This window comes from Sceloporus undulatus, chromosome 5 (assembly GCF_019175285.1).
Source record: "Sceloporus undulatus isolate JIND9_A2432 ecotype Alabama chromosome 5, SceUnd_v1.1, whole genome shotgun sequence".
Taxonomy (NCBI): domain Eukaryota; kingdom Metazoa; phylum Chordata; class Lepidosauria; order Squamata; family Phrynosomatidae; genus Sceloporus; species Sceloporus undulatus.
The window spans coordinates 101,603,355-101,623,677 of NC_056526.1; the positions used below are offsets into that span (position 1 = coordinate 101,603,355).

General features: G+C 40.5%; 1 protein-coding gene across 2 annotated transcripts in view; it reads right to left on the minus strand.

Moving 5' to 3' along the window:
* LOC121931604 (fatty acyl-CoA reductase 1-like) overlaps window positions 1-20,323 on the minus strand; it is a 68,050-nt gene that overhangs the window by 17,792 nt on the left and 29,935 nt on the right. The window contains exons 3-8 of one of the 2 annotated variants that reach the window (XM_042469539.1): window positions 17,697-17,872; window positions 16,556-16,606; window positions 15,999-16,178; window positions 9,194-9,371; window positions 8,045-8,089; window positions 7,594-7,712 (exon numbers count right to left, since the gene is read on the minus strand). In XM_042469539.1, coding sequence (XP_042325473.1) covers window positions 7,594-7,712; window positions 8,045-8,089; window positions 9,194-9,371; window positions 15,999-16,178; window positions 16,556-16,606; window positions 17,697-17,872 — 749 coding nt within the window. The remainder of the gene's footprint in view (window positions 1-7,593; window positions 7,713-8,044; window positions 8,090-9,193; window positions 9,372-15,998; window positions 16,179-16,555; window positions 16,607-17,696; window positions 17,873-20,323) is intronic. The other variant, XM_042469540.1, reaches the window with a different exon arrangement.

Consider the following 20,323-nt stretch of genomic DNA (forward strand, 5'->3'; position numbering starts at 1 on the left):
AAACTGACAGAGAATCATTGAAAGCTATAACCTCCTGAATTGCAGCCTGGCTTACACGCATCCTTCTGATGCTGTGCAGTTAGGGCCAGTCGGGTAGGGCCTGAGATAGGATCATAGAGGGCTATAATTTTTCCATTTCTTACCTGGCTTCCCCCACTAGAAATATGAAGGCCTGGGAAAAAACTGAAAAATTTGTGAAATGTTTTTTCTCAGCACAATAGAATCAAAGAATCATGCAGTTGGAAGAGACCACAAGGGCCATCCAGTACAGCCCCTGCCATGCAGGAAATAATAATAATAATAATAATAATAATAATAATAATAATAATAATAAATTAATTTTATTTTTATCCCACCCCTCTGCACAAAACAACCGGGGGGGGGGGGGGCTTACAGCATTAAAATATGCATTCCATACCCCCCAATCCCGCCCCCACTTAAAATATAAGTGAACAATTTACCATATAAAACAATCAAAGCATCCCTGACAGATGGCCATCCAGCCTCTGTTTAAAGATCTCCAAGGAAGGAAACTCTGGCGGGTTACAGCGCGTCCGCGACGTGCTAGGGTTGCCTCGAGGCGGAGCATGCATACGCCCCGTAACCCGAGCACATCATGCATGCGCCGCAATTGCGCAGCACCGTCCATACGGCGCGTGCACCCGCCACGTCACAGCTGCGCAGCTTCTAGACGGAGCTGCGCAGCTGCGACGTAGCAGCCCCGCCTTTGGTGCTTTGCGGCGTCGCAAAAAGGAGCCGCTTTTTTGGGCTCCTTTTTCGCTGCACAGCTGCACTGCGCTATTTGTATGTTGCAGCGCAGCTGTGCAGCAAAGTGAGGCCCTGAGGAGGCGCCTCTTTTGGGTGGTCTGTAACCCACCTCTGTCAGGACCATGTTGTAAAGAGGTATGAGAAAATGACATGGATGAGGCCACTAGGTGAATCTGTAGCGGAACTTATTAAAATTGTAAGTGGCAATTAGTAAGCCTGCATTTTAAAACAGTGCATCATGGGAAGGCTGATGCAACTGTCACTTTTCGAGAGAGAGTGTCGGTTATGATGGTTGGTGTTAGAGCAACTGCTTTTGTGTTTGTTGTTATGGTTGGCTGGTTAGCAAAGTAACTTATTTGTGAGTATTCAAGACAGCTGTCTGATACTCGGTGTAATCTTTGTATATAGTTTTGTAACAAAGATTAAAAAGCCCTCTTATTGAGAGAATAATAATAATAATATTTATTTGTATCCCGCCTCGCTCTGTATTGGATTGAGGCAGGTAACAACAAACATAAGAACAATAAAAATAAAACACAACAAACCACAAGTAAAAACATAGCAAAACATATAAAATCCAATTCCCTATCTCCCTCCCACCTTAAAAACAACAATTCCCAACTGGAGAGTGAACATTCTGAGGAGGTCAATTTGGGAATGCCTGCCGGAAGAGATCTGTTTTTATTGCCTTCTTAAAGGCCTCCAAAGATGTTATATGGTGGATCTCCTCCAGGAGGTCATTCCAGATTTTTGGAGCAGCAACAGAAAACCATTGACCTCTGGGAAGTTTTTACCAGTCTGGTTTTCTTAGACTGCAAGAGATTCTTCCCAGAGGAAGGATTGTATGGGAGAAGGCATTCCCTCAGGTAAGCTGGACCCAAGCCATGTAGGCCTTTATAGGTAATGACCAACACCTTATACTGTGCCCGGAAGCTAATAGGCAGCCAGTGTAGGGATTTTAAGATAGGTGTAATAGGTTCAAATTTCGAACTCCCTGTAACCAATCTGGCTGCCATATTTTGGACCAGTTGCAGTTTCTGAACGTGGTATGAGGGTTGCCTCATGTAGAGCGCATTACAGAAATCGAGACGAGAGGTTATCAGTGAATGTACAACTGTTTCTAGGTTTTTCCATTCCAGGAAGGGTCGTAGCTGGCGTATCAGCCAAAACTGATAACAGGTACTCCTGGCTGTTGCATCCACCTGAGATGACAGCTGACGCGATGAGTCCAGGAGTACACCCAAGCTACAAATACAGTCCTTTAGGGGAAGTGTGACCCCGTTCAGAACTGGAGAGCTTATCACCATTTCCGGATTAGGATTGCCTATAGCGAGTACCTCCGTTTTATTTGGATTCAGTTTAAGTCTATTTTCCCTCATCCAATCCATTACTGACCTCAGGCAGTCATTCAGAGGGGAGATGCCATCCTTGGTCACTGAAGCAGTCCGAGACATGGAGAAGCAAATCTGGGTGTCATCAGCGTACTGATAACACCCTGTCCCATGTCTCCGGATGATCTCACCCAGCGGCTTCATGTAAATGTTGAATAGCATTGGAGACAGTATCGCACCTTCAGGGATACCTGATTTGAGCTCCCTCTTGGCCGAACAACTATCCCCAAGTGACACCATCTGGAACCTACCCGAGAGATAGGTCCGGAACCACTGCAAAGCAGCGCCCCCGATTCCTAACCCTCTGAAGCATTCCAGAAGGATACCATGGTCTATGAAACCTTGCTTGTCCAAAGATTCATTCCTGTGTGAGAGGAAATTTGCTATGCAACTAGGGCCTGGTCCAGATCGGCGCTTTGCACCGGCCTGGCCACGTACTAGGGTTGCCTGGGGGCGGAGCCCAGTATGTGGCAGTGGCATCATCATGGCGGCCTCCCATCTACATGGGGGCTGCCATGACACCAGCGCTGAGCGCCCAAACATGACGCACAGGAAGTGGTGTCATGATGGCACCACTTTCTGGTTGCAGCACTGCAACAAAGGAGTTGCTCTAGCTTCGTTCCGGTGTGCCATGGGAACGAAGCCATGGGAAAAAGGGGTCAGGTGGCCCCTTTCTCCCATGGCTGTACCTGTTGGAGTGTCCTGGGACATGAAGCTCCAAGGACACCTCTTTTTTGGACCACAGGAAAGTGGCATTTTGCCACTTCTCCTTGGACCTGAAAAGTGTCGGATTGGGGCCTCTGGGCTGCCCCTGCCCCCAACCCCAGCGAGCTGCCCTGCCCCCAACCCATCAAGAAAAGGAGCGGGTGCAGACCGCTCCTGAAGGGGCAGTCTGTACTGTGCCTTACAGACCTTCAGAGAATCTCAGATTATTCACAGAACTTCTTCTGGGCGTCTCGTCCGTGTACATAAACTCTGCTTGTGTGCACTTTGACAAGAGTTATGAACCCAGTACACACCTTGATAAATTGCATCTCACTCTGAGAGAGTGTGTTCCACTGTCGAACAGCCATTACTGTCAGGAAATTCCTCCTAATGTTGAGCTGGAATCTCTTTCCCTGTAGCTTGCATCCATTGTTCCATGTTCTAGTCTCTGGAGCAGCAGAAAACAATCTTGATCCATCCTCAGTGTGACACCCCTTCAAATACTTAAACAGGGCTATCATATCACGTCTTAATTATCTCTTTTCGAAGCTAAACATATCCAGTTCCCTAAGTCTTTCCTCATAAGGTATGGTTTCCAAGCCCTTCACCATTTTGGTGTCCCTCCTTTGGACACGCTCCAGGTTGTCAACATCTATTTTGAATTGTGGTGCCCAGAACTGGACACAGTATTCCAGGTGGAGCCTGACCAAAGCAGAATAGAGTGGCATTATTACCTCCCTTGATCTAGACACTATCCTTTTTTAAAATGCAGCCTAAAATAGCATTGGCCTTTTTAGCTGTCGCATCACAATGTTGACTCATGTTCAGCTTCTTGTCTCCTAGGACTCCTAGATTCCTTTCACACATAGTCTTGTTAAGCCAGATGTCTCCCATCTTATATCTATACTTTTCATTTTTTTTCTACCTAAGTGCAGTATCTTATATTTGCCCCTGCTAAAGTTCATTTTGTTAGTTTTGGCCCAGCTTTCTAATCTATTAATCTACAATAATAATGTTGTTTATTTCTTATCTGCCTTTCCCCCATTGATTGAGGAAGGGAACAAGAAATTTGGATACAATACTAGATTGGAGACATAAAATGAGTTCAAACACATATAAGACTACTTAAAAGCATGTAGCACCAGCTAAAAAGTTGTGTGCAATTCATGACAACATGTATCCAACTTCTTTTTTTTCTTATCCTGCCTATGTCTAGTGAGTGAGCAATATGTCCCAATTAATTCGACAGAACATATTTCCTAGTACATTTGCTTTAAAATTCATTCTGACATTTTTATCCTCATTTCTGTGGTTCTCTGGTATAAAATATTTAAGACAAGGTGTTCATATATTTATTATCACCAAATTATTTCTAAAAACTATGCAAGAGGAATTTTTTAATGTAAGACTATGTACCATATGGGACATGGTGGCTCAATTGGTTAGGACACTGACTCTGCTGATTGCATGGTTGGTAGGTTGGCAGTTCGAGGCCCAAGCACTGCATGTGATGGGGTGAGCTCCCATCGCTAGTCACAGCTTCTGCCAACCTAGCAGTTCAAAAGCATGCAAATGCAAGTAGATAAATAGGTATCACTTCAGTGGGAAAATAAACAGCATTCTGTGCAGTCATGCTGGCCACATGACCCATAGAATAGTCTCTGACAACGCTGCCTCTTCAGCTTAGTAACGGAGATGAACACCGCCCCATATGGTAGGACACGACTTAACAACCTTGTCAAAAGGGAATACCTTTACCTTTTATGACCATATCAGACCATTACAATTCACTCTACAGGAATAATTTGACAAGGCACATCACTAGCAAGATATGGTTGCAAACAAATAACCCACAACTTTTTATCCTCATTTTTTATCCTCTAGCAGGCCACTCAATGACTAGAGCGCAGCTGGCAGAGACACCAGCGCTTATCCGACAAGACACTCCATCAGGCCCTCTTCAAGTCCTATGGAGTGGCAATAGGTGCAGCAAAGAATTCCTTCTATGCTGCACATATTGCGTCTGCAGAGTCACGTCCAGCAGAGTTGTTCAGGGTCGTGAGGGAGCTGACTCAGCTTCCTCCCAATCTGAACCCTATTTTAGAACCAACTAAGGCCTGCTGTGACGATTTTAATAACTTTTTCGCAGATAAAATCTCTCGGATAAGGGCTGATCTTGACACTGGCATTTTAACAGAAACAATAGGAGAGGTATCCAGAGCTTCCGTCGACGCTATTAAACTGGATCATTTTGAGTTTGTACATACCGATGAAGTGGACAAGCTTCTTGGAAGCATTAGGAAGACGACGTGCTCTCTCGATCCCTGTCCTTCTTGGTTGATCGCCCATGGTGGTGATGCAGTAATATCATTATTACAACTTATAATCAATGCATCCTTCAGGGAGGGGAAATTTCCATCGAGTTTGAAATTAGCAATAGTCAAACCTTTACTTAAGAAACCCTCCCTGGACCCCCTGGTGAAAAATAATTATAGACTGGTATCCTTGTTGCCATTCTTAGGTAAGCTGATCGAGAGAGCGGTCACCTTCCAACTCCAAGCAGTCTTGGATGAAACCGATTATCTGGACCCATTTCAAACCGGCTTTAGAGCGGGATACGGAGTTGAGTCTGCCATGGTCGCCTTAGTCAATATTCTCCATCTGGGCATCGACGGGGGAAGTGTGACCCTGTTGGTGCTCTTGGACATCTCAGTGGCTTTCAATACCATTGACCACGGTATCCTTCTGGAAAGCCTGAGGGAATTGGGTATTGGAGGCACTGCGCTCCAGTGGTTCCGATCCTATCTCTCGGGCAGATTCCAGATGGTGTAGTTGGGAGACATTTGCTCCTCTAAGAGGGAACTTACATCTGATGTCCCTCAGGGAGCTATTTTGTCCCCCACTTTGTTCAACATTTACATGAAACCGCCGGGAGAGATCATCCGGAGATACGGGGCGCGGTGTTATCAGTACGCTGATGATACCCAAATATATTTCTCTGTGTCTCCAACTGACACAGTGACTAAGGATGGAGTCTCTCCTCTGAATGCCTGCCTGGAGTCGGTAATGGGCTGGATGACGGAAAACAAACTCAGATTGAATCCAGAGAAAATGGAAGTACTCGTGATAGGTTCCCCAGGCCTGGGGAAGGAAATTTGTCCACCTGTCCTGGACGGGGTCACACTTCCCCTAAAGGATGAAGTTTGCAGTTTAGGAGTACTTCTGGATTTGTCCCTGCAGTTGACATCTCAAGTAGATGCGACGGCCAGAAGTGCTTGCTATCAGCTTCGGTTAATACGCCAACTGCGACCCTACCTGGGCCAAAGGGACCTTGAAACAGTGGTACACGCTCTGGTAACCTCTCGCTTAGATTTCTATAATGCGCTCTACATGGGGCTACCCTTGTACCAAGTCCGGAAGCTTCAGTTAGTACAAAATATGGCAGGCAGACTGGTCACCGGGGCATCTAGGTTTGACCATATAACACCTAAGCTGAAAGCTCTGCACTGGCTGTCTATTTGCTTCTGGGCACAATACAAGGTGTTGGTTATCACCTATAAAGCCCTACATGGCTTGGGCCCAAGTTACTTGAGGGACCGCATCTCCCTATATAATCCGCCCCACACACTCAGAACATCTGGTAAGAACTTATTGGAAACTCCATCATCCAAATACGTCTCCTCTTCCCAAAGGGTCTTTACAATAACGGCTCCGCAGATCTGGAACAGCCTTCCGGAGGAGCTCCGTCTCATGACTTCTTTGGAAACATTTAAAAAGAGATTGAAAACCGTACTCTTTTGCCAAACATTCCCCCCCCCCCCCCCCGAGGAGCGATGTTTACATGACCAATATGCCTGTCGACAATGATATTCTGTCTTACCCCTGGATGTTGGATGCTGTTGGATTGTTGTACTTTACTAATGTTTGTATAGATGTACCATTTTGTGTTTTTATAGTGTATTGTATTGTATGTATTGATTTTAGTAGTCTGTAACCCCGCTTCGATCCTTTGGGAGAGGTGGGGAAACACAAAGACATTTATTATTATTATTATTATTATTATTATTATTATTATTATTATTATTTGTTGTTGTTACAGCTGCATAGTGTTGCCCTGATATGAGATAGCACTCATGACAGATGAGAAGTGGTGGAGCTTGGTTTATGCACTCCAGGAGGACCAAAATGCAGCCTAATCACCTGCTCAGGTGACATCTCACCCTCCTCCAGCACCAGCAAGCCCTGTTCGGCTAAGCTTGCAAATGCCCCTGAAAAGCATACAGGCCTTCAGGGGAGAGGGAAGCAGAACAAGGAGGAAAAACTGCACTATTCCACAGCCTGAAAATTGGCTTATCTAGGTATGTATGGAGCTCAGGTTTGGTGTCCTACCACTACGAGAAGTTAATTTGGCAAGTACATGTGACAGGGCTTTCTATGAGCTGTGGAACTGCCTCTCAAAGGAAGTCAGGGAGGTCCATCTCCCATGAGGCAGCTAGGACTGTATTATTCTGTATGCTTTTGGTCCTTCTCTGGTTTCTCCAGCAGCTACAGTATTTGAAATTAATCTGCTTAAACAATGTTTATCTGCTTATAGTAAATTTTAACAATAAACATTTTATATAATGTCTTTATCTGCTGTGCATTGCATTAGAGGCTCTGGCAGGCTGGGTAGTGACAATAACACATAATAAATACATAATAAATAATAAATGCAAGAGTGTCGTCCTACCTGTGAACTGCAGTGTGCCACCCAGCAGCAAGAGTTAAATTGATAGCAACATCTACAGGAACAATATCTGCTACTGCCTCTAAATTGCATTTTACAGTCCGTATAATCCCCTTTCCAGCCTGTGGGTTGGAAAAAAGGCAGTCAGCACATTATGTAGCACAATTTAATGTCTCAATTACGATACTGGTAGAGGAGAAAATGGATTCTAAGATGTCAAAAGCAAATTTAACATCCTGATAAAAACTGCCCTCCCGGGGTGAGACTTCCGGGGGTGAGACTTCCCTTTCTCTCGCCCCCACCCAGAAGTCCTGCCCCCAGCAAAGGGTAACACCTGGTGCTAGAAAAACATTTAGTTTGGGCACTTGGTCCCTAAAAGGTTCACCATCATATATGGGGATATATATGCTGTCTCCTGAGCTTAATGAAACTGTACAATCCTAACTATACATACCGCAATAAAGAAGCCACTTGTTCCATTGAAGTTGTCAATCCAACCCTGAAAAGCAACACGAAGGGGGGAAAGTGTGGATTATCTCAGGCAGGGACAGGAAGAGGATATTGCAATTATATATAGTTCATTAGATAGCATAAAAAGGGGTGGGGGGTACTAATTCATTTCTGTTGTTAAAGTCTCTTAAAAATAACCTGTTGCTGTTACTCACTGCTGTATTGAAAAAGCAATTATAATGTGATTTATTCTACTGCTTGTTCCTTTTTCATTACATTATGTTGTTTTTGTTGTTGTTGTTGTTGTTGTTATTATTATTATTATTATTATTATTATTATTATTTTAGGAAAAACCTTAGCTTTCATAAACACTTGAAAAATACTGGTCCAAAATGCCTATAATGCCCCTAACAAGTAACTTTTGAAATAACTATAAAATTTACTTATTACGTTAATAAACTAAGTGTACTCTTAAAAGATTAAAGAAAAAAAGGTTGAAATATGCATTTAATTATCTTTAAAGTGCTGCTGGGTTTCTGTATCCAGGGTTGGCCCAAGACATTCTACTTCCAGAAGTGGAGAAGTAATAGGTGCCCCCACACCTCCATCTTCCCCTAAGACTAAGTCAAGATGCACAGTATCCACCACCTAATTTTATTACCTGGCAATATAAATAAAATAGAAAGACATTAAAGATTTATTTATGTATATTCCAGGTTTCCCCTCATGAGATTCAAGGTAGCTTATACCAGATAATATTTCCATGACAGCCCAAATTTGCCACCAGAAGTGGGTGCCTAATGCTATAGTGCAAGTCAATGCCTTATATCTAAATACAGAAGAACCAATGGAAAGTGGTCATCAAAGCCTCATGGACCTCAGAGATTCTGTTATTGCCTATTCACCCTAGAAAATGGTCACCCCACACAAGATGACAAAATGAAAGAGCCACAGTCTTGGATCTTAATTAATCTGGCCCCTTCCCCATCGTTGCCAAGAGCACAGTAGTACAAGGAGTTGTTTCCATGAACCACTACTTGCTAAGATGTCTATAAGAACAATTTGCTGCGTGAAAGATTAGTGAGAGCTGAAAAACAGATGCATGTGGCATTTTCAACATCCTCAGTAGAAAAGAAGAGCAATCATGCTTACAGGAAAAGGCTCATGCCAGCTGGCTCCCACAATAGATGGCCGAATGATGGCAACATTTAAGTGCCCTTTCTCCTGTTGTAGCAGGTACTCTGCCAAGGCCTTGGTGAATGTGTAGGTATTGGGCCAGTCCCCAATCAGTCTGGGTGTGATGTCTTCAATAAGGGACTCATCCATCCACCTAATGGGAGAAAAACACATGGGTGCAAGCATGAGAAAACAGAGTAGGAACACAGCTACCAAAATAGAATGGATAGCATTTCAGTATTGCACCTTGCAAACCAATAGCAATTTTTAAAAAAAATGACTGTGCTAATGTGAGTATCCCTTTGGGCACTGCAGAAATTATGACTTGTATATGTGGTCAGAGGTTCACCAATTTATAGCACTACACTTATGTAAATCCAACTGATATAACAGGGCTACTCTAGTTGGGATTTAGACCATTCATCCAAAATAATTCTAAGAATCATTCATTCTCAGAGACTAACTCTTGCAAATGGAACATTTCTCCCTCAATGAGCACATAGGACAATAACACTACTGTAAAAGAAACGAAGCTGAAAACAAATATTGGAGAATTGTACTTTATTTAGTCACTGCTGCAAGATTGATACTAGCAAAAAAAAAAAAAAGGAGGGAAACTAGAAGATCCCCCATCGATAGAAGAGTGGTTGCAAAAATGTGTGAATTAAGAAATGGACAGATTAACATTTATGTTAAATTATAAATAAATAAAGTCGAAAGAGACTGGATGCTATTCTAAGAATACTGGAAAGAAGTTTGGGGTATAAAGAAAAGTCTATTTCAGAATTAGAGGCTTAAGGTGGTAAAAATATTTTAATTAATTTATGAGAAATACAAGAGAAAATAATCATCTAATGTACATCTACAAAACCTGATAAATAGCAAAATGAGTAACTTAAAGGACAAAGATTATGTTATTATATATATGTGTGTGTGTGTGTGTGTGTGTGTGTGTACTGTATATACACAAAAAAAAAAAAAACACCAAAAAATGGTATGGAAAGCTATCTTTATTAATTACTTTAAGTTTAGGATTTATACACTGGTGCAAAGAGAAACCAAGAAGTTAGTATTATATAGAAAGGCCATGTTCATATATAGATTTACTATATGGAAATGATATTTATCAGATATTGGGGTTTTGTTTTTCGATGCAGTAAAGTTGTTCTATGGAGAAGATGAAATGTTAAGGAAGCTGTGTATGAAAATGTTCAAATCAATAAGAATTCAATAAGAATTCCAAAAATGCATGTATGATGAACAAAATTTTCATTTCAATAATCACCCTAGTGTTATAAGATCACCCTACTCTTTCTCTTGGTGATTTGATCATTTGTGTTTTTAATTCAATATCCTTTGAGCATGTCTACACACATTTTGAGTGGCTTTCAAGTTTTTAAGCAAACACACTAGTTCACATTTGATGACTGGAAACAGCACACATCTGTCAGAATCCACAGTTGTTTTAATTGTTAACTGCTGCCAAGTCAACTTCTGCTTGTGGCAACCCTATGAATCAGTATTTCTCATTTCAATGTATGGTTGTGAAAGCTGAATAATGAAAAAAGATTAAATGAAGAACTGATTTGAGGTGTAGTCTGGAGGAAGAGTTCAGAGGATACAGTGGACTGCTAAAAAGACAAATAAATGGGTCCCAGAAAATTTCAGGCCTCCAGTCCCCCTAAAAGCAAAGATGGCTACACTGAGGCTGTCATGCTTTGTCCATATTATGCTTGGTAAGGTGTGGGACAGCAGGAAAAAAGAAGAGTGCATTCCAGAAGTACAGACTCAATCAAGGAAGCCACAACTCTGAGCATGCAATACTTGGGCAGGGCTGTTGAAGATAAAGTAAGTGGAGGTCTCTTATTCATAAGGTCACCGTAACTCAAAGCAGCTAACAATAAATGACTAAATGAAAGTAAGATATGCAGATGACACCTTACTACTAGCAGAAAATATCTGGGAACAATGACTAAAGAAGGTAAGGGAAGAAAGTACAAAGATAAACTTATTGCTGAACATACAATAATCACCACGGAAGATCTACATGAATTCAACCTGAATAATGAAGACATTGAAATAAAGATTTCTGGGGGGTGGAAACATGAGCAATGGTGTGAGATGCACCAAAGGGACATGATCAAGCCACCCAGCATCAGCTATGGTGCCTCTTCAGAGGCACAAAAAGGAGACGTGAAAACCAGCTTCTTTTTGTGCTCTGCAGAAGACAGATCGGTGCCGTGGCATGCATTTACCATGGCACTGATCTGGGGTAGAAAAGGGTGGCATCTGGCTGCCCCTTTCTCTCTGTTTGTACAGGGCCTAGGCCAAAGAATTCTTTCTAAATGGAAAAAAGACTGTGAGTAATTACAAAAAAAATGAATCGGAATGGAAGGAAAATAGAATCAAACTGTTTAACTAAAGCGAGAAGAAAGATAAATGAACAGCATTTCCTTTTTTGGCACTGCCAGCTGATTGTTTGTTTTGCTAGGCGGAAGTAAAGACTTATAAAATAAAAGCAAACTAAAACAGCTAAAATAAACATACTGGACTGTGTATTTGAAGAACTGAAATACTGAAATATTAATTAAAGAATAAATAAGGAGAAAAAATATAAAACTGTGTGTTGGCAACGAAGACATAACACTGATTATAAGTTAGCAGATGTCTAAAAGAATTTTTTTAAAAAATCATTATAAAGATTCATACATTGAATTTTGATTATTGTACAATACTTACTTCTATATATATATTCCCTACATTCTATTACAAATTGTCTAAATATTTTTAATATCCCACCTCAGAGCCATTTTCACCCTTATATTCCATTCAAAATCTCAATTCCTCCCATGGAGGTAATCTTCCATCTTTTTTTCCCAATACTTTCTCAATAAATTCTTTCCAAATTCCATCAAAATCACTTCTTTTCCATACTCCCTTTTTTACTTTCAATTTACATGTCAATTTATCATTAATCACTAATTTCATACCTCTTTATACCAGTCCTCCAATTCTACAGTTATTTTCATTTTCCAACATCTTGCTATAATTAGTCTCGCTGCTGTAATCAAACTTGTTACCAATTTTTTTCCTTATTTTTTCCATTTCTCTGAGTTACATAATGTCAGGCTCCCAACTGCAGCCCCTCTTGCAACACAAAAGGCAGTACAGTCGATCCTTGTTATACGCTGGGGTTTGGTTCCCCAAGATCCCCCGTGTATAACAAAATCAGTGTATGCTCAAGTCCCATTAGATATAATGACATAGCAAAATGGTGTCCCTTATAAAAAATGGAAAATCAAGGTAAATTTATACTTTTTTGGAACATTTTCAAACCGTGTATGCTTGAATCCGTGTATAAAAATCCGGGTATAGGAAGGGCCGGGCTGTACTTTGAAAAAGTAACAGCTTTTATTGAAGAAGAAGATACATGCAATAGAAGTGACTTTTTTTGTCAGGAACGAGGGAAACCATAAATACATTGTTTTTATAACCTCATAAACTAACCCTACCCCAGTAACCAATAAAGCAAATTAATTGTACATCTCATTCGCGCCCAGGGATATTCTCCCGCCTTTTACTGCACCACATCCTCCCGTCCGGGATTCTGGCAAATTCTTCAAAATAATTATGTTCTCAGGCACGTTATCTTTCCTAATGCACCTGTGGCCTTGAGTCACAGATCTTAGAGCGGGGTAGGCAACCTGCGGCCCGCGGGCCGGATGCGGCCTGGCAAGGCCTTGGGACCGGCCCCAGCCCAGTCCTGCCACCGATTGCCGCCAGAGCCTTTGGCCTATCAGGAGGAGGCAGGCAAGGGGGGCAAGCAGCGGACAAGGGGGGCAATTGTCTATACAAGCCTCCGAAACATGGATTTATATTAACATTTTTTTAAAAATCAGCAAATTTTTAGCATGTCCTCTATTTTTTAAATTGTCCTCCATTTGAAATTTTTGTCCCACATTTGTCCTGGTTTATTTATTTATTTAATTTTTAAAAAAATATTATTATTATTATTATTATTATTATTATTGTTGTTGCTTCAGCCCCCCAGTTGTCTGAGGGACAGCAACCCGGCCCCCGGCTCAAAAAGGTTGCCTACCCCTGTCTTAGAGTCACAACTATATTAAAACTATGATTCTATGATTCTAAGTCAAATTTGGGGAAAAAATTAATTGGTGATTACACAAAAATTTGTTTAAAAATGAGGAGATCTTGACACAAGCATGGAATCATCTACAATACTTCTTTCAAGAGAATCTCAATAATAAAGTAGAAACACACATAGTTTGGGACTCATCCAAAGCAGTAATGCAGGGCTTTTTTTTTTTTTTTTTGCAGAAAAATGCAGAATGCAAAAAGAAAAGAGGGGGAAAAATGGAAGAGCTTTTGGAAGAAACAAGAGAAATACAATTGAAGAAAAACCCAGGTAAGAAAGAACTGACAGAAGAAATGCAAGTGCTACAAAAACAACTTAGAATGATCATGACAGAAGAAATGGAGAAGAAAATAAGATATACGAAACAAAAACAATTTGAATTTGCAAATAAACCTAGTAGATGGTTTGTGCGGAAACTTAAGAAGAACAAGGAGAAAAAAACTATTTGGAAAATAAAGGAAGATTAAAAAATGTATACAGAACAAAATAAAATAAATGAAGTGAAGCTAACTCCCCTTTTTTGTTAGATTGAAGTGGATTAGCTGTGAAAATCTTATTTTTTAATTTGCAAACATAATGATCTATGATTGTTTTACCTTTTGCTATGTTTGGAACAAGTAGGATAGTCTCAAAAGTATGTCTATTAGTTGGGTGTTATTTTAGGTAGCAAGGCACTACAAAGGTGTAACAAATAAACTCAATTGCCTATTCTAGGTATTGTGGAACCTGGCTTCTGACTGCAAACATATGGTGGGTGTAGAGGAGAAAAACTATGAAGCAATTCATAATGTTCTCTAAGTATCATGTTGTGACTGAATTCATGCACACAAGAGCTGCCTTTATATAGGAAGTGATCAAATTCAGGCCTCTTCTCCCTCCCAAATTTTCCCCTACTCACATAATGGTACATACACACCAACAGGAAAGAGACCAGTATCTTGGTCCCTATATCAAACGATCTGGGATACCTATGTTAGAACTTCATACTTCATGAGTTGTCAAGATTCAAAAATATCTATTACCACAGCTCAGTTTCTATGTGAAGCAATACAGTTGAGAGCTAGACATGTGGGGACAACTGGGGTCAACTGTAGAGGTGATGAGGAATTTTGATGTGTAACTGATGTTCAATCTTTTGTTTTATGTACTATCATTTTAAAGCCATATTTTCCCCCTCTCTGTTTTACTCATTTTTGTATTTTGAATCTTTTATATAGATTTTTTAAATCAAGTTTTATAATTTTGTTTCATTTACGGGTTTTATACTTAAATTGTATGGCATTCACATGGTATCTGTACAGTAAAATTCATATTTTAGATTTATTATACTTAGCTTTTTCTAATTTCTATAGAATTTCTATAGAATTTTTATAGCGTGTTTTATTTGCTTTTGTGTTATTTTGATATGTCCTAAGGGCTAACCAATAAACATTGATTGATTGGTACGTACACAAACATACATTAAAAAAAGTTCAGCTTCAAAGTTAGCCTATTTACAAATTCATTAATTCCCAACCTTCTCCCTCCCTTTGCCCTGAAAATTAAGACAGCCAGACTTAACTTTCCATGATGCTTTCAGATGAAGCTTTTATTATGCAAGCACCTTGCCTCATTCACAATATTTTATGAGGGTCCAGGTCCATCTTCAACGCTCTAGAATTTTCTGACAGCATATGCCATCTTTTTTCCTTATCACAAAAAATCTGTTATGAAAGAAAAGATGGAATTGCTGCACTTTGGAATGATAGTGCTATGAGCCCTCCAAATGGAAATACTGCAGTAGGGGGAAACCCTAAGTCAAAACAGCATTTTGGTTTATTTTCAAAATCACCATTTGAACTTTTTTTCCCCAAATTATTAAGACATTTCAAGCCACTGTTATTATCCAAAAGAAAGGGTATCTTCAGGTCTAAAATTCAACAATGGAATGCTTCAAGGTTCCAACATTTGAAGACTAAATGCTAGAAAATGCTAGGACTGCAAAAGAAGGAGCATGGTTCAAAATGCTTAAGACATTTAAACAGTTGTTGGAAGGTTGGTATTACACCCCAACATCTCTCTCTCTGTTCTTGGAAATACTTTCTCACTTTATTGACATTCTACTAGGAGGGAGGGAGATGGTTCAGAAAAACAAATATGATTGGCCCTGCCTGTATGGTTGCATACTTTACACAGATATTGCAAGTGTGAGACTGCATAATCACACATTACCTTCCACTGGGTTGTAGGGCTTACTAAAGATTTGATAGCCCTGTTTAAATACTTGAAGGGATGTCATACTGAAGAGGGAGCAAGCTTGTTTTCTGCTGCTCCAGAGAACAGGACCCGGAACAATGGATGCAAGCTACAGGAAAAGAGATTCCACCTCAACATTAGGAGGAACTTCCTGACAGTAAGGGCTGTTCGACAGTGGAACAAACTCCCTCAGAGTGTGGTGAAGTCTCCCTCCTTGGAAGTCTTTAAACAGAGGCTGGATGGCCATCTGTTGGGGATATTTTCACTGCAGGGGGTGAGACTGGATGGCCCTTGTGGTCTCTTCCAAGTCTATGATTCTATAATTCTACTCCTCTGTCCAAAATTATGGTTATATAAGCAATAGAAAGAAAGATTGTTTCCACCACTTACTCCACGAGATCAAAAAGTTTCCTGGGCTCCAGGGGAGGAGGATAGATTATTTCTTCTATGTACCTCCGATTACAGTTTGCATAGGCAGTTGAAACATGGATGAAGGCTTCAAGATTCTGCATCTGGCGGGCCAGTACCAGGAGTTGCTGTGTACCCCTGACATTTAGCGAAAGGGCATGCCTGGTTGAGAAAGCACAAAAAAATTATGAAGAGGGCTAGTTGGTATGAACTCCTACAACCAATCATGTTTGTTCCATTAAAGATTGACAAAGGTACTCCAAGCATTTTAAAAGAGAAATAGAGAAAAGAATATATAATTCTTAAGTAATACATAATTACTCCATCATTTCTGTGGTGGAATGTGTGCCCCAGAAACAGGCCAAAATAGACGTGTCCCAGTTTGAAATGGGATCTGGAAATCACTGGTACTCTTTTACATACATTCTGTATGTGAATTTTTTTGTGGCCATTACCACCACCAGACTCCCAAGACTAACCTTTTGGTTAAAAAAGATGTTAAATTTCTTATCTGTAAGCCTCTAGGAATAGCAATTTACCTTTTCAAGTGGTTGTAGGGCTTTTCTACATTTTCAAAAATATGCCACTTTCTGAAAACGAGAAATAGTCGTATTTTGTAGTCTGTCTCCGGAAAGGTCCCAAGACCAGAAAATTTCCCCCGACACACCCCTGTTAAAATTGCCATGCCATTCATTAAAATATTTCTACTATGAAAGCTAGTTCAAATGCTGTGACTTGACACATTTTACAAATTATCTGACACAATGGTAAATCCACTTCTCAAATACTTATCCTAGTTGGTCTGAACCAAAGGGCTTTGGAAATGGCAAAGGACACACCAATACACCTTTTGTCATCAGAACTGTTCTTCGCATCCACCTACAGTAAACCATCATCCACCCAGACTACCCTAGACCTAAGACGGCCAACACCAATCAAAATATGCTGTACTGGGCTAAACGGACTAATGATCTGATTAAATGTAAGGCAGCTTCCTATGTTCTGTTAAATTGCTGTTGTGTGACTTCAAGTCATTTCTGATGTATGGTGACTGTAAGGCAAGTCTATCACAGGGATTTCTTGGCAAGATTTGTTTAGAGGGAGTTTGTCTTTGCTTTCCTCTGAGACCAAGAGAATATGACAAGATTTGTACAGTGAGATTTCTTTCAGTTTCAATATGCCTCATAAAGTATTACAGTCTTGGTACCAGTTTCATGCAAAGTAAATTGAATTGAATGTGCAATACTCTACGTATGAGATAACTCTTTTTGAGTAATTAAAATATTGATGATGTGGATTTTGGGGACTTCTCTAAAGGTAAACAAATAGAAAGAGATTTAACAGCCAGTATCTTATAAACATATCCCTTTCTTTAAAACTTTGAAGATGGGTGTGTGTCTGTCCTAAAAATGTCTTGGTTAAGGGTATGGGTATTATTGTTACAGGATTTGAATAGAATGCAAACAGAAACATATTCTTGTTTTTATTTCAACGTCAGAAATTATTAATGCCTTAATTAAAGGTATCCATTCAACTAGATCTAGTATAAATTTTATAAAAGAGTATACATTTATGTTTATAACAAAACAGAAATTGATGATATCCAACTTTATGGTAACAAGTAAACCTAACTTGAAATGTGCTGTAATAATCACAAAGGATGAGCCAAGAAGAACTTACTTTAATGGTTCATCAAAGCGAACAGTTGCAGCACAATGGAAGACAATGTTGACTTCAGACAGGAGCTCAGCGGTGTCCTCTGGAGTGATGGCCAAGTTTGGGTGGGTGAGTTCAGCATTCACTGGTTTAATCTTCTCATGAAAGTTGGGCCACTCTTCACGGACTCTGTCAAACAACTAGAACACAAAACACAATCCTTAGGTAAACCAAGAGGATACACGACAAAAGGAATTATCAGGTAACTAAATATTAATCCCAATATGAAACAATGATTTTTATATCTGTTTATAATGGCAGTGGTTTTTACACAACTTTATCGTATATAGCAAAGCAGCACAAAGTGAGACAATCCTAATACGGTTTGATTTCAATTTATACTAGACTTAATCAACTTAAACAACATAGCTGATTGTAAGGAAAACTGGGAGTTGCATGCAGTTGCCATGGCCCCAGTTTCTCAGGGGCAGCTTCAAGCCCCCTCCCTTTCGGGGGGTCTGTTCCACCCCTAACTTGCCACTTGGAGAAGCCTCGTAAATTGGCAACCCACCTTCTAAACAAAGTAAACAAATGTCAGTTTCTCCTGCAGTGTTTAGTATTCCAAAATTCTCATTTTCCAAAATCAGACCTTTGACCAATTGGAGTTTGGAGACATTTTTGGTAACCCTATAGTAGAGTTAGGCTGCATCAATAGAAGTATAGTGTCTAGATCAAGGGAAGTAACAGTGCCACTCTATTCTGCTTTGGTCAAGCTTCTCACCTGGAATACTGTGTCCAGTTCTGGGCACCACAATTCAAAAAAGGATGTTCAGAAACTGGAGTGTGTCCAAAGGAGGGTGGCTAAAATGGTGAAAGGTCTGGAAACCATGCCCTATGAAGAACGTCTTAGGGAGCTGGGGATGTTTAGCCTGGAGAAGAGAAGGTTAAGAGGTGATATGATAGCCCTGTTTAAATACCTGAAGGGATGTCATATTGAGGAGGGAGCTGACTTGTTTTCTGCTGCTCCAGAGACTAGGACCCGGAGCAATGAATGCAAGCAACAGGAAAAGAGATTCCACCTCAACATTAGGAGGAACTTCCTGACAGTAAGGGCTGTTTGACAGCGGAACAAACTCCCTTGGAGTGTAGTGAAGTCTCCTTCCTTAGAGGTCTTTAAACAGAGGCTGGATGGCCATCTGTCAGGGATGCTTTGATTTAGATTTCCTGCAAGGCAGGGGGTTGGACTGGATGGCCCTTGCAGTCTCTTCCAACTCTATGATTCTGTGATTCTAACCCTACAAGTTACAAGTGAAAGACAGTTAGCCTGTGGGTTTTGCTATACCTACTTAGCTGATCAGATATATTTCTACATATATTTAATAATTTGTCTTTCAGAGTCCACTGCAAACTCACCAAAATCAACATGTACAGAACTGTTTGCAAGTGCTTTTTCTCAGAAGATGAAAATGAGATATGAATTTCCTGTTTTCAGTTTCCAAAGCATTAAATTTTAAAGTTAGAAAGCTTTCAAAGCTTTGTAAAGGTATGGGAGCAGCTCTTGTCTTGAATTGTGTTCAGCTCTTTTAAAGTCAGCAATAAACAAACCAATTCTCTTCCTAAAATAAAAAGACTGAATATTTCAAATATATGCAGTGGATTCCTGTGGCAGGAGGCTGGATTGGATCATCCTTGGGATCCCTTCCATCTCTATGATTCTATAAGGACAAATACAGAGGTCTCATTTGAGCCAGCACTCACCAGTACTTAGCACAGTACCTGCAATATAGTTTGTTATTGTGTGCCTTCAAGCCATTTCCGACTTATGCCAAACCTATCTTTGGGTTTTCTTGGCAAAATTTGTTCATAGGACTTTGCCATAGCCTTCACCTGAGGATGAGAAAGTGTGACTTGCCCAAGGTCACCCAGTGGGTTTCATGGCTGAGCCAGGGAATCAAACCATGGTCCCCAGAGCCATAGTTCAACACTCAAACCACTACATCACACTGGCTCTCAATACAGTCTATGTCTATCGCAACAAAAAACTACATCTCGTTCATCACTCTCTCTCTTGATTAAAGGCAATAACTGTTTTTAATACAAGAGGGAAATGTGCTGAATGGCTTTATGGAGTATATTTAAAAACCTACTAGAGCGGGGCTGTTTCATGTAAGAGAGATATGTCTTCTGTCTAGAAAACAAAGCTTTATTTCAAAGCATACATATACATATCCTTCATTCTGCCATGGTAGATGCTGTTAGCTTTGTGTCTTGCTGTTCCAAAATTGTCATGCTTGACCTCTGTTTAAATATCTGGACCCCCTGCCCTATCTTCAAGTCACTATTTGAATCAGAGTCCTGGGAGTGAGGCACAACAGGAGGTAGATTAGAATAACAGTTCTTGCACACTGTAGAAATAAAGCAATTTGACACCACTTTAACTGTCAAAACTCCAACCTGTGGAATCCTGGGATTTGTAGTTGGATGAGGTATACAACCTGGCCTGTCAGATACATCTGGTGCCTCAACAAAATACAGATCTGGAGATCCTGTAGGACAGCTGGATGGCCAGGGATGGGGCCAATGTAAAACCCTCTGGCATCCCACTGGTCACCTCTCTCCTTGAAATTCATTTTGTCAGCTTTCTCCCAGTG